Source organism: Suncus etruscus, chromosome 10 (assembly GCF_024139225.1).
Source record: "Suncus etruscus isolate mSunEtr1 chromosome 10, mSunEtr1.pri.cur, whole genome shotgun sequence".
In the NCBI taxonomy this organism is placed as follows: domain Eukaryota; kingdom Metazoa; phylum Chordata; class Mammalia; order Eulipotyphla; family Soricidae; genus Suncus; species Suncus etruscus.
In genome coordinates, this window is record NC_064857.1 from 4456547 (window position 1) to 4470441 (window position 13895).

Here is a 13895-nt window from a genome sequence, read left to right on the forward strand (position 1 = left end):
TGTGCTTTTTCAGAAACTGGATTAGAGTCTTGGTTTTGCCATTGAACTAACTGCCTTTTGAGGTAGTCACTGATCTTGCTAAGGTGTACTCAGGTGTGAAATGTAGGTTTCTAATAATTGCTCTAGAGATTTAAGAGTACCCCATAGATACTGTGTACAATGAAAGACCCTTTGTGTAAGTGTTTGACTATTCCTTATTTATTTGATCTTATCCAAGGTCGAATTAGGCAGACCTCAACCCTTCCTCCCAAAAGAAAGGAATTAGGTTAAGGATTTAAAATACTCACACATGGGCATGTTTGACTCATTAGCAGGGGGTCTCAAACTGCCGGCCGCAAATGACCCTCCTCCGTACAACATTTTGTGGCCCTGCCCTAGAGGAATCTTTTTTTGTTTTGTTTTGTTTTGTTTTAGTTGTTTGGGTCACACCCCCCAATGTTCAAGGCTTACTACTGACTTTGTACTCAAGGATCACCCCGACTTTGCCTCCTGCGACCTGCAGGTAAATTGAATTTGAGACCCCTGCTTAAAGGGTCTCTACCTTACTATTTGTAACAGTAGAGACCCCTTAAACCTCAGGTGGGTGTACCATTATTATTGTGTTTTCTTAAAGATGGGCACTTGTGCAGTGCCCTACCTGCTATACTGTCATTCGGTTTGGCCATCTGCAAGGCAAGCATCTTTTTTTTTTAATTATCTTTATTTAAACACCGTGATTACAAATATGATTGTAGTTGTATGGTAACAGTCATGTAAAGAACACCCCCCTTCACCAGTGCAAGATTCCCACCACCCATTTCCCAGATCTCCTCTCCCCACCCCACCCACACCTGTACTCGAGACAGGCTTTCTATTTCCCTCATTCATTCACATTGTTATGATAGTTTTCAGTGTAGTCATTTTTCTAACTGCACTCATCACTATGTGGTGAACTTCATGTCATGAGCTGCACCTACATGGGAAGATGGGGGGAAATAAGGGTTGGGACTGAGGCAGTAAAAGATTAGAAATGAGCTTTGTAGGGCAGTATCAAGGTCACAATACAAGATGGATATTATTCATATATAAACTATATGCATACAATACTATCAATAGGAGACCAAGGAGAAAAAATTTCCAGTGACTGTCCGAACATAAACCAGTGCTAGAACGACCCGCTTTCCTCCCAAAGCACATTCCCATTAGTGTAGGGAGAGGAAGGGGGAAAGCCTGATGACCCCTATAGAGTCCACCTGGACCGGCGCCCAGGGAAGGCCTGAAGTCCAGGGGAGAAAGAGGGGGATGGCTGGGGCCCTGTCAAGCATCCCAGCACTCCCCAGGCTAGGGAGAAGGCCTCCAGCATGGGGACTCCCCAAACCCCATACCTGGCAAGAGCTGGCCTCCAGAGCCAAATGGGAAACCAGAAGCCAGATATCTGCCCGCCCTCCTCCCCATGCATCCCCCCCTAGGGGGGAAGCCTGAGGACCCCTAAGAGTCCACCTGAACCCACTTCTGGCCATCTGAGCTGGCACCCAGGGAAGGCCTGGAGTCAGGGGAAAAAGACAAGAACGGCTGGGGTCCTGCCAAGCCTTCCAGCACTCCCCAGGCTAGGGAGAGGGCCTCCAGCATGGGCCTCCCCAAACCCCATACCTGGCAAGAGCTGGCCTCCAGAATCAAAGAGGAAACCGGAAGCCAGATATCTGCCCAACCTCCTTCCCATGCACCTCCCCCCTGGAGTATGGAGGGAGGGGGGAAAGGGCAAGCATCTTATCTGCTGAACCATCTCTCCAGTCCCTTGACTGCTTTTTTTTTCTTTTAAATGTAGAAAAGAATATGACTTACGTGGCTGGAAATCTACACAGCAGTCAACAACTCTTTCTTTGCTATTGAGATATCAAGGAAAACCAAGAACTAATTTCCCTTTGGGGGCTAGAGAAATAGTATTTTGAGTATGGCACTTGCTTTACACATGACTGACCCCCAGCACTCTATATGGTCTCTTTAGCCCCATCAGGAGTTATTCTTGAGTGCAGAGCCAGGAGTTAGTGTTATCACCCCCCCAATTATAATTAAAAAAACAAACAAACAAACCAACAACACTTGTTTTCATTTTACTCCTTAAACCCTTTCTACTAGAAGTTGGTCTAAAAAATGAGAGTTTTGTTTAAGTTGCTCAGGAAAGATCCATAGGGAAAATAATTTTCCCTTTCCCTCATGTATCTCCCACAATACAGACCAAGCAAAGGGTCTGAACTGAGGTGTATATGGGGTGCATTTAGAGTGTCTCTTCTTTCTATACAGTTAGTGTAAAGAACACAGCCTGTGGTAAGCACCAGTAGGCCAGAAAAAAATTTTTTTTCCTTTTGTGTTAAATGCTTTTTTTTTACCATGATGTAGATAACAAATGTACGTACCTACTAACTGGTCTTGATTTATTATGACTTCAGATTTATCAATTGTGATCTATTTTCTAGTTATATATGTGTATGTCTACATAAGTATACTTATTGTAGGGGGATCTTAGCAGTGGCCAGTAATTTGGGGGCCCCTTCTAGTAATTCTCAGCCAACCTGACTGGCAGTGGCACCAAGGAGAGTAAGGGCTGTATCTAGCAAAATTTGGGGACCATGTGGTGCTAAAATTGGCTTGCATGCCTGAACTAGGTGCCAATCCCTGAACTATCTCTTTGACCCTTATTATTATATGTTTTTGCTTGATATTTTAACAGAGCATTTTAATTGTATTATCTTATCTCTAAAAACAATGCTATAATTCAATGACTATTTTATGTGACCTTGCAGAAATTCATGAATTTGATGAAAAACTCATCCTTTCTCAGTACTTTTAAATAATGTGAGTAATGATCAGTGTTAGTGTGTATAGGACTAAAGGTAAAGGGAGACTTCTATTCAGTTTGAAGGGCGTTTCTAGAATAGAAATGATTATTCATAAGTATATTTAGGCAGAATTAAAATCTGTGCATTCAGCTAGAAATGGTTCATTTTGCTCTGAATACTGAACTGGTTAATAAGTGTCATGAATTTCTTATTGGATAGTCATGAGTCTCAAAGTTCTTTCGGCAGATGAAGTTTGGAAAGCTCTTGGTAATTCTTTGCACACATCAGTGAAGCATGAGATTTTGTTTGTAATTTTGTACTCTTGCCTAGAACTACTTGTTCATAAATTTCTCTTTTTTTGGCATAAAATGGCAATACAGTTCTATCTTATGAATAACTTTGGTGGACAAAAAGAAATGACAGTACATTTTTTATTATGCTTTTGTTTTTTTCTCAAGATTCCCTTGTTATGCACAGGCCAGACAAAAATCACCAATGGATGTTCAATAAGAACTGTTCCCCTATTGTGGATGTAGTAATAGACCCTTACCTTGTACATCATCTGAGGCCACATCAGAAAGAAGGAATCAAGTTTCTTTACGAATGTGTGATGGGAATGAGGTAGGAAATAAGCAATATCTTCAGTCCAAGAATTTTGATTTAAACCTCTGTGTAGCATAATGATTTTTTAGAGTCTGTTATTGTGAGTCTTAAAGGATGCATCTTGAATATAAATTGGTAAGAATGATAAATGAGGGGCAGGAGTGGTAGCACATTTGCCTTGCATGCAGTTGTTGCCAGTTACCAGATTGATGCTGGTTCGATCCCTGGCATCCCATAAGGTCCCATTGGTCAGGAGTAAACCCTGAATGCCAGTTGTGGTCATCCCCCTAAAGAGAAAAGAATGATAAATGGTACTCAATGTGTTAACTCATCCCAAAATTGATTCTTGATGGCTGGATGATTATGCCAGATATCTTGCTAGAAGCTGAACATGTACAAATAGAAATCATAGCTTTTATGAGGGGGTTGGAATGATAGTATACGGGTAAGGCAATTAACAGCTTGCATGTGATTGAACCAGATTCAGTCCTTGGTATTCCATTTGGTCCCCGAGCCTACCAGTAGTGAGTCCTGGGTGCATAGCCAGGAGTGACCCCAGAACACTGCCAGGCGTGGAACTCAAAATAATACTTCGGGAAACAGAGGCCGGAGCAGTGACACAAGCGGTAGGGCATCTGCCTTGCGCGCTATGCTCTTTCCCTTGAGCACATCCTTGGTACAAGATTCAGTAGATTTTTTTTTCTTTTTTCTTTTTTTTTTTTTTTGCTACACCTGGTTTGCTCAGGGGTTACTCTTGGCTATGTGTTCAGAAATCGCTCCTGGCTCAGGGAACCATATGGGACACTGAGGAATCGAACCGTGGTTCATCCTAAGCTAGTGTCGGCAAGGCAGATGTCTTACCACTCTGGCCCAAGATTCTAGTAGATTTTAAACTGTTTTGATATCTAATATTGAGACTGATCACAATTGCTCAGCTATTAGTGATGAACAGTTTCAGTTAAATTTTTTAAATGTAGATATGAAATTGGAATTCATCCTAGTCTCAAAAAATTTCTAGGAGAGTAGCAGATGATTAAGATTTAATTTCATAATTGCAGATTGGTTTTGGTAATTTACTTGGCCATGAATTGCAGATTAGTTTTAGTAATTCAGTTGGCCATAATTAATTAATATAATTAGCGAAGTTGCAAAAGAGATATGTTGTAAATCAGCTAAATGAAAAACTTGAGAAAGTGTTTTGTGGGGGACGAGTTTAGTTATAATATTTGATAACTGCTGATTCTTCACTGTTAAATGATGTGAGGGACATAAAAAATGTTTTATTCTGGTTATTATTTGGGGGGCGGTTGGGGCCACATCCGACAGCGCTCAGGGGTTACTCCTGACTCTACGCTCAGAAATAGCTTCTGGCAGGCTTGCAGGGCCATGAGATGCCGGGAATAGAACCCAGGTCCGTCCCAGGCTGGCTGAGTGCAAGGCAAACGCCCTACCACTGTGCTATTGCTATGGCCCTAAAAATGTTTGTTTTTTTTTTCCTATCATCATTAAAGGAAGTCTTATTATTCCTAACAGAGTGAATGGCAGATGTGGAGCTATTCTTGCTGATGAAATGGGTTTAGGGAAAACACTGCAGTGCATCTCACTCATCTGGACTCTGCAATGCCAGGGACCCTATGGAGGGAAGCCAGTCATAAAGAAAACAATTATTGTCACACCTGGAAGTTTGGTGATGAACTGGAAGAAAGAATTTCAGAAATGGCTAGGAAGTGAAAGGATCAAGATATTTACTGTGAATCAGGTAAGATGCTTTATAAAAGTTTAGCCTTGAGGCACCAATAATACATTGTGGCATTGTTCCTCCTTTGCATAGGCGCATTAAAATGGGATATACTACGTATGGAAACAAGTTATTATCTAATAGAGATAGGAACACAAATTTTGTAATGCAATTAGGCCTTATATCCTGAACACTTGGCCCAGGCCTCCGAAGGATGGGCATTGCCCATACATCCCTGAACCATTGACCATCTACAGAAACAACCACAATTGTCTGCAACATCACCAGGAAGCAAACCTCTACCAGGGAAGACCCTACCACTACCCTGGCATTGACTTTATTCCAAAGAGTGTTCCCTTAACACCCAGATGACTCAGCAAAAGCAACAACTTACTTGCAGGGCAGGACACTCCGCATCTGATGGTGAGGTGAAACTGGAGGACGCTCCACATCCTGACTTTGATGAAACTCAGAAACCACACAGAAACCAGAATCTTTAACTACAAAAACCAGACAACAGCAGCTAATGTGTGAAAAAATTTCGACACAGAGAATGAATCATGGGTTAGACAACCTAGTATGCCTGGAGCCCAGAGTTGGTCTTATGCCAGAGAACTTCAGGGATAAAGTCTCTTTGTATTTAGGACAAGGCTTTTTTTTTTTTTTTTTTTTTACATTTTACCCATATTTTGCTGGGCCAAGGCAAACAACAATTGCCACTCTCACACCATTATTACTGTATTTGTTTTTAACTCTTTTTTTTTTTTTTTTTGGTTTTTGGGCCACACCCGGCGGTGCTCAGGGGATAATTCTGGCTGTCTGCTCAGAAATAGCTCCTAGCAGGCACGGGGGACCATATGGGACACCGGGATTCGAACCAACCACCTTTGGTCCTGGATTGGCTGCTTGCAAGGCAAACGCCACTGTGCTATCTCTCCGGGCCCTGTTTTTAACGCTTATCCTTTTTTTAAATAAAAGAATGCTTACTAAACTTTTTGCTGGTGCTTCAAAGAATTCATTGTGAGTCAATAATTTTCAAAAATATTCTTTCCTTTCTCTTCCATCTCTTTAGTTTTTCTTTCAATTTTCTATTTATTTAAAAAAAGACACGTTGCTTTTGGTCTCCCTAAAAATGTATTATCAGTTATGTCAACTATGTAATGCATTTTCTTTAAATAAATTAATTTAAAAAAGTTTAGCCTTGGTCATTTTCTAAATCTGTTTTTTAATTCATTAGTGAACAGAGTAATTTTCTCTATTTAGAATTTTTTTCAAGTGTATGTAACCAAGTTTTATTGCAGAAAGAAAATGGAATCTAGACTTAGTACTTGTTTTTTGAGTTAACATATTCTGATCTTTGATTAATGTCTATCAGGAATACATTGCCTAAATTTGATGTCAGAAAGTTTCATCCCAGGATTTGCTAAATAATCTTTCTTTTTGTTTTAGGACCACAAAGTTGAAGATTTCATCATATCTCCATTTTATTCTGTTCTTATCATCAGTTATGAAATGTTACTTCGTTCCCTGGACCAGATTAGGAATATAAATTTTGATCTTCTAATCTGTGACGAAGGACACCGTTTGAAGAACAGTGCCATTAAGACAACTACTGCTCTGCTTAACCTTTCTTGTCATAAAAGAATAATTCTAACAGGTCAGTATTCACATTTTTGAAAATACAAAATCAATTTTACATGTGAGCATCTTATCCTAACATGCTTATCATCAGAAAATTGATATTGGATGGAGTTTATAATAATATACCTGGTTCATTGCACTTTGGCCTGATTCTAAATTATTGAATCTATATGTAATTCTTTTGAGATTTTGAGGAGTGTTGTAAAGAATTTACGAGATAATAATGGACCACCTTTGTGTGGTTCCCTAGTGTGACATTTATGACTGTAGCTTGAGTCAAGTTACTTACTTTTTTTTTTTTTTAAAGTAGAAATAGGCTCTATTGGAAGGTACAGAGGAAAGGGAGGGAGAGTAGAAGAAAGGGAGAGAGTAGCACACTCACGGAAAGTACAGGCCTATCCAAGGTAGAGAGAGCCCTGATACACACATTCCAGCATGAAATTCGGAAAGTTCACAGCTCAAGCGGGGAGATGTGGGCAACATGCGCATGCTGGGACCATGTTCAAAGGCCAGGAAGCAGATGTACCAAGTTACTTAAGTTCTGAGCCTTGATTTCCTTATTTGTGAGGCAGAATATTAAAGGACTTACTATATAAAGTCTTTGTGAGATCAAATGAGTTGATTTATGTAAAGATCATGAAACACTATCTGACATGGTAAGTGTATAAAATAAATGTTCATTTACATTCATGTACCACAAACATATAGGTTATGTGGGTGCGAATTATCTAAACATTCCAGAAAGGAGGAGTAAACCATGTTAGCTAGAATTGACCAATTTTTAGAGCTCAGTGTAGTTGTTCTCCCTTTTGACTCATGTGACCCTACCAATTTTCCTCTTGCAGCAGGAAGAGAAAGGAGTTTTATTCATTACTAATGTTATGAACATCTTTCTTTTCAAGTCTTTTCATTTTCTTCTTCCATATTTAATCTTTTAGAAGGAATAGATACGGTATGATTGTTGCTGTCATGTCATGTGCTTTTGTGTTTTTGTTTTTTTTTTTTTTTTCAAAGAAAATATGGAACGCTTCACGAATTTGTTTGTCATCCTTGTGCAGGGGCCATGCTAATCTTCTCTGTATCGTTCCAATTTTAGTATATGTGCTGCTGAAGCGAGCACTTGTGTTATTTTTGTCTTTCTTGGATTTATTTTTTTAGGGGTTGTGGAGAAGAGTTGGCCCTAACAGCAGGGCTCAAGGATTATTCTGATGCTCTGGAGTGACCATGAGACTTGAACGAGGGCCTGAACCAAAAATAAATACACAGTCAATAATAAACAGAAACCAAAGACAAATCTTTTTATTTTTAATTTTCTGGGATGAGAACACGGAACCAACTTTTCATAGAACTTTTTCTTTTAAAGCACTAAAATAGCTTCTTTATGTCACAGGATATTGCTCTTGACATTAAAGCATTTAATTTCTTCTCAAGTGTTTACCTAGTCTAGAAGTACACAATCATACTAAAAGCTGTAGGTTGGTTCTAGATTGCATTTATAACAGTTTTACATAGTGCTACTACACTAGTGTGTTATCTCATTTAGTATATGGATTGACTCTGATTCTCACAACCCTAGGAGCTACAATTATCCCCATTTAACAGATAAAAAAATTAAAGTGAGTGACATCAGGGTTACTCAGAGATCCAGGATGTTTGTATAATCCAAATAGTCAGGCTCTAGAGATTATGTGGAGATTTTTATGCGGAGACTCAATGATATGCTAAATAAAAATCACTTTCAGAGGCCAGAGTGATAGTATAGCACGTAGGGCTCTTGCCTTGCATGTGGACAACTCAAGTTTGATCCTGAGTTGTCTCAAATGGTCCCTGAGCACAGAGCCAAGGGAAACCCTGAGTACCACCGTGTGTAACTTATAAAACCAAAGAAAAAAGAAAAACCAACTCAAGATCACAGTTAAAACCAGAGTTGAAATTTTATTTGATTAATAATACATTTGTTTTTCCAGTGTGTTTTAGGGGTCTTTCTCAGTTTTAGGGATGCAGATTGAATTTAGCCTCCCATGAAAGAGAGTATAAATTCCTATATAAAAATGTGGTTATACTGGGGCCGGCGAGGTGGGGCTAGAGGTAAGGTGTCTGCCTTGCAAGCACCAGCCAAGGAAGGACCGCGGTTCGATCCGCGGCGTCCCATATGGTCCCCCAAGCCAGGCGCAATTTCTGAGCGCTTAGCCAGGAGTAACCCCTGAGCATCAAATGGGTGTGGCCTGAAAAACCAAAAGAAAAAAATGTGGTTATAAAACAAACTTGACCTTGTAATTTTTTTTTGTGTCTTAGGTACTCCAGTTCAGAATGATCTCCAGGAATTTTTTACACTAATTGATTTTGTAAATCCAGGAATATTAGGCTCTTTGTCATCTTATAGAAAAATATATGAGGAACCCATTGTTACATCCAGACAACCTTCTGCTTCTGAGGTATGATTTACTTTAATAAACAGGCTAAACCCCTTCCTCATTCCTATATTCATTGCAGCACTATTTACAATAGCCAGACTCTGGAAACAACCAAGATGCCCTTCAACAGATGAATGGCTAAAGAAACTGGTACATATAGACAGTGGAATATTATGTAGCCTTCAGGAGATATGAAGTCATGAAATTTTTTTTATACATGGATGTACATGGAATCTATTATGCTATTATGAAGTAAGTCAGAGGGAGAGAGATAGACGCAGAATAATTTCACTCATCTATGGGTTTTAAGAAAAATAAAAGACATTTTGTAATAATTCTCAGAGACGGGGCCGGGCAGTGGCGCTGGAGGTAAGGTGCCTGCCTTACAAGCGCTAGCCAAGGAACGGACAGCGGTTCGATCCCCCGGCGTCCCATATGGTTCCCCCAAGCCAGGGGCGATTTCTGAGCACATAGCCAGGAGTAACCCCTGAGCGTCAAACGGGTGTGGCCCAAAAACCAAAAAAAAAAAAAAAAAAAAAAAAAAAAAATAATTCTCAGAGACAGAAGAGAGGAGGGCTGGAAGGTCCAGCTCATGACCTGAAGCTCACTACAGAGTGATGAGTGCAGTTAGAGAAATAATTACACTGAGAACTATCATAACAATGTGAATGAATGAGGAAAGTAGAAAGCCTGTTTAGAGTACAGGCGGGGGTGGGATGGGGAAGAGGGAGATTTGGGACATTGGTGATGGGGATGTTGCACTGGTGAAGGTGGGTGTTCTTTACATGACTGAAACCCAACTGCAATCATATTTGTAATCAAGGTGTTTAAATAAATATATTAATAGAAAGAGGACATTATGTCTAGGAAAGTCTTCTTACTTAGGGGTATTCTTTTTTTGTTTTTGTTTTTGTTTTTTTGTTTTTTTAGGTCACACCCGGCAGTGTTCAGGAGTTATTTCTGGCTCCAGGCTCAGAAATTGCTCCTGGCAGGCACGGGGGACCATATGGGATGCCAGGATTCGAACCGATGACCTCCTGCATGAAAGGCAAATGCCTTACCTCCATGCTATCTCTCCAGGCCCGGATATTCGTTTAATTTAGGAAAGATTACATTAATACAGTGAATTCTTTATTTTCTCATAATTCTTCAACTTGTCCTGCATTCCTTGTTTTAGAAAATGGCATCATGTTAGGGGTTAGGAATATGACTGAATTAAATAGTATGTTTGCATATGTGTATGAAGTTGAAAGGAAAGAAATGCATAAGTTAAAAAGTGAAAGCCTAGAACCAGAGAGAAAGTTACAGGGGTTAAGTGGTGGACTTGACAGTGGCGGACCCTGGTTTGATACCCAGTATCACATATTGTCTCCTTAGTACCATCAGGAATAAGTTCTGAGCATCCCTGGATATGGTCCCAAACCAAAAAAAAAAAAAAAATAGGGATCAGAGAAATAGTATAAGATTTAAAGCCTATTCCTTCATTTTTGCTAATCCAGCTTTGATCCCCAGCACTACTATGGTCTCCAACGTTCCACTGGGTTTGACCTTGGAGCCCCTGAGCACCACTAAGGTGGTCCAGATTATCCCTGTACTCAGGAGCAGAACAGCACCACAGTTTTAGGCTCTTGCACTGAACTGCTAGCTCAGTGGCCAGAATTGCCAAGCAGGGCCTGCGTCTCCTAAGTACCAACTGAGAAGCCCCCACTCCCACACACAAAATATTGACAGTATTTAGCACACAAAAAAGTTTTGTTTTTTTTTGTTTTTGGGCCACCCAACAATGTTAAGGGCTTTCTCCTGGCTGTTTGCTCAGAGATCACTCAGGAGTGAGTGATCCTGTCAGGCAGGGCTTAGGGATTCTGTGGGATGTTGGGATTGAACCCTGTGCCCTATCTACAGGTGTCCTACTCACTGTACCATCACTTACGTCCACCAAATCAAATATTATTCTTACAACTATTGAAAAAAGTCAAGCAGATAGAACAAAGGTGAAATCATCCCTGGCACTGCATGGTGTTACTAGATGTTGACAACTCAATGTTGGCACCCTAGAGGCTGGCAGAATTAGACATTCACTGTTGCTGAGGTGGCTCTGCTAGTTCCCAGCACTTTACTTGTCAGCCCACATCATCAGACTGAGCATTTCCAGGAGTGACCTGTATTGGGGGACCGGGAAGTGGGTGGAGTGAAAAGTAAACCAAATAGCAAAGAAGTATCTTTTTTGTTTGTTTTTTGGGGCACACCCGGCAGCGCTTAGGAGTTACTTCTGGCTCTAGGCTCAGAAATCGCTCCTGGCAGGCTGGGGAGACCATATGGGATGCCGGGATTTGAACCACCGACTTTCTGTATGTAACGCAAAAGCCTTACCTCCATGCTATCTCGCCGGTCCCGCAATGAAGTATCTTGAACTTTCCGTTAGGTTTTAGTTGGGTAAATTCACATAAGTAATAGTAAATGAGGATGAGAGAAGGAAGAGACACTAGTACAGTTGGAAGATAGTTTGGTGTTTGGAAAATCTTACCTAGAGATGGGAGAGACAATACAGTGAATCGAGTCCTTGCCTTGTATATAGCTAGGTTTGATTCCTCACCTCCCACCCCAATATATCCTCCCCTAAAATCCAACAATTTCTGAGCTCAGAGCCAGGAGTAAGTTCTGAGCACCACTAACTATGGTCCAAACCACATCGCACCACTGGGCAAAAAATAAAAAAATTTTCCCTAAAAGGAAAAACTTGGGGCCAGAGAGGTAGCACAACGCTTGAATGTAGCTGGTCCAGGACCGACGATGGTTTGAATCTGGCATCCCAAATGGTTCCCTGAGCCTGCCAGGAGTGACTTTTGAGTGCATAGCCAGGAGTAACCCCTGAGCATCACTGGGTGTCCAATCATTGTCCCAGTGGTGCTGGGTGGGGTGGGGATCCTTCCAAGGCTTCTCTCTGCAGTGCATAGAGGACTCTATTTACTGCTGAGGATTGAATAAAGTATTTTGTGTGAGAGAAGTTAAAGTAGAAAAAAAGACTATTATGTGCTGCCCAAATTGAGCACGAATGTCCTAGAATTAATAGGATATTCAGTCAACCATTATTTATCAAGCATTTCCCAAGGATAAATACTAAAGCCTGGTTTTTATGCAAATATTTATAAACATGGCAAATTTCCATGTTATTTTATTTAAAAACAAATCATTGACCACAGAGGTAAAGACAACATAAATAAACAAGCGAAACTAGTTCTAATTAAAATGTTTCTTATAGAAAAAAATAACTCAAGCGAAAATTTAAAAAACACCTACTGAATGGGAGAAAATATATGCATCATAATTACATCGGGTGAATATCCAGGATTTATAAAGTATTTAAAAACGTAACAGTAACACACACACACACAAAATGCAGCAGCCTCAGTCAAACAAGGAAAGAGATGAATAGACACTTCCCCAAAGACATACTGATGGCCAGTATCCGTATGCAGAAGTACTCATCACCACTCATGTTTAGGGAAAACCAAATCAAAATGAGACACCATCTCTTGCCATTGAGAATGGCACATACCAAAAAGTCTGAAGCATCCTGTGTTTGAGGGTTGTGGTGAGAAAGGAAACCTAATTCACTCTTGGTAGCAATGTCATTTGATTCAGCCTCTGTGAAAAGCGATATGGAGATTTCTTAAAAATAGAACTCTCACATGACCCAGCAGCATTACATTACTTCTTGGCATCTACCCTTAAAACACAAAAAATTAATTCAAACAAATATATAGTCATAACCTACATTCATCACAGTGCTTACTACAATAGCCAAAATAATGAGGACAACCCAGAAGTCCAACTATGGATAAATGGATCAGGAATTCATGGTATATTACACAATAGAATACCATGCAACTCTAAGAAAGAACAAAATCAGGCAACTTGCTGTGACATGGATTGAACTAGAGGATATCATCATGCTGAGTAAAGTCCATCAGAATGAAAGGGCAAGAGACTGAATGACCTCATTCATATGTGGGTCTTAAAGGTACACAGCAAGTTAGCAACAAAAGGCCAGTGGCAACACAATGGGAGGATTGATTCATATCACTAGTAGGATATAGTTGTGGGGTGAAATTGGGGGCCTTAGAGGAGTGAGGTGGGTACACAGGTGTTGAGTCTGGTGTTGGAATGATGTATGTATCATTAATGCTATTGTAAATAACAGTAGATAATAACTTAGCTATTTCTGAAGAATTAATAAAAGAGGAACACATGTGCTCAGTCTGGGCCCATGTGTCAGTGCTATGCACATGTGTGTTGCTATCCCAGGCACATGCATGAGTACTAGGACTCTCTATCTTTGGAGAAACCCATGCTCTCTCTTGAGTGTGTTACTTTTATCCCCCTCCCTCTCTCCCCCTTTCATCCCTTCCTCTGGATTTCTGAATAAAAGCTTGGTTTTATTTCAAACAATTAATAAAAATATATTTCAAATGAGCTCAACATATAAAAATTAAAAGAATAAATATGAAAGCATTTCTTTCCCAACATAATAAATACCTTGAAGTGGGTCATATATTAAGTGCTGATTCAAAGGAGTCCAAAGGTAGGTTGAATCAATCTCTTACTCCCATAGAGAGTAATATAGTTTGAAATCTTGATACTTTCATTTTCTTTTTTGAAGGGTGGGAGTTTTATTTGAGATAC

The 13895-nt window shown here is 40.1% G+C and overlaps 1 protein-coding gene and 2 non-coding genes across 3 annotated transcripts in view; 1 reads left to right on the top strand and 2 right to left on the bottom strand.

Moving 5' to 3' along the window:
* Positions 1-13895, top strand: part of RAD54B (RAD54 homolog B) — a 31074-nt gene that overhangs the window by 5032 nt on the left and 12147 nt on the right. Inside the window, exons 3-6 of the mRNA XM_049781911.1 lie at positions 3275-3437; positions 4953-5178; positions 6607-6814; positions 9094-9233. Of these exons, the coding sequence (XP_049637868.1) occupies positions 3275-3437; positions 4953-5178; positions 6607-6814; positions 9094-9233 (737 nt within the window). The remainder of the gene's footprint in view (positions 1-3274; positions 3438-4952; positions 5179-6606; positions 6815-9093; positions 9234-13895) is intronic.
* Positions 2192-2321, bottom strand: LOC126021214 (small nucleolar RNA SNORA51). Its single transcript, XR_007499814.1, has one exon. It is a non-coding gene; the product is annotated as a small nucleolar RNA SNORA51 (small nucleolar RNA).
* Positions 7812-7918, bottom strand: LOC126021446 (U6 spliceosomal RNA). Its single transcript, XR_007499961.1, has one exon. It is a non-coding gene; the product is annotated as a U6 spliceosomal RNA (small nuclear RNA).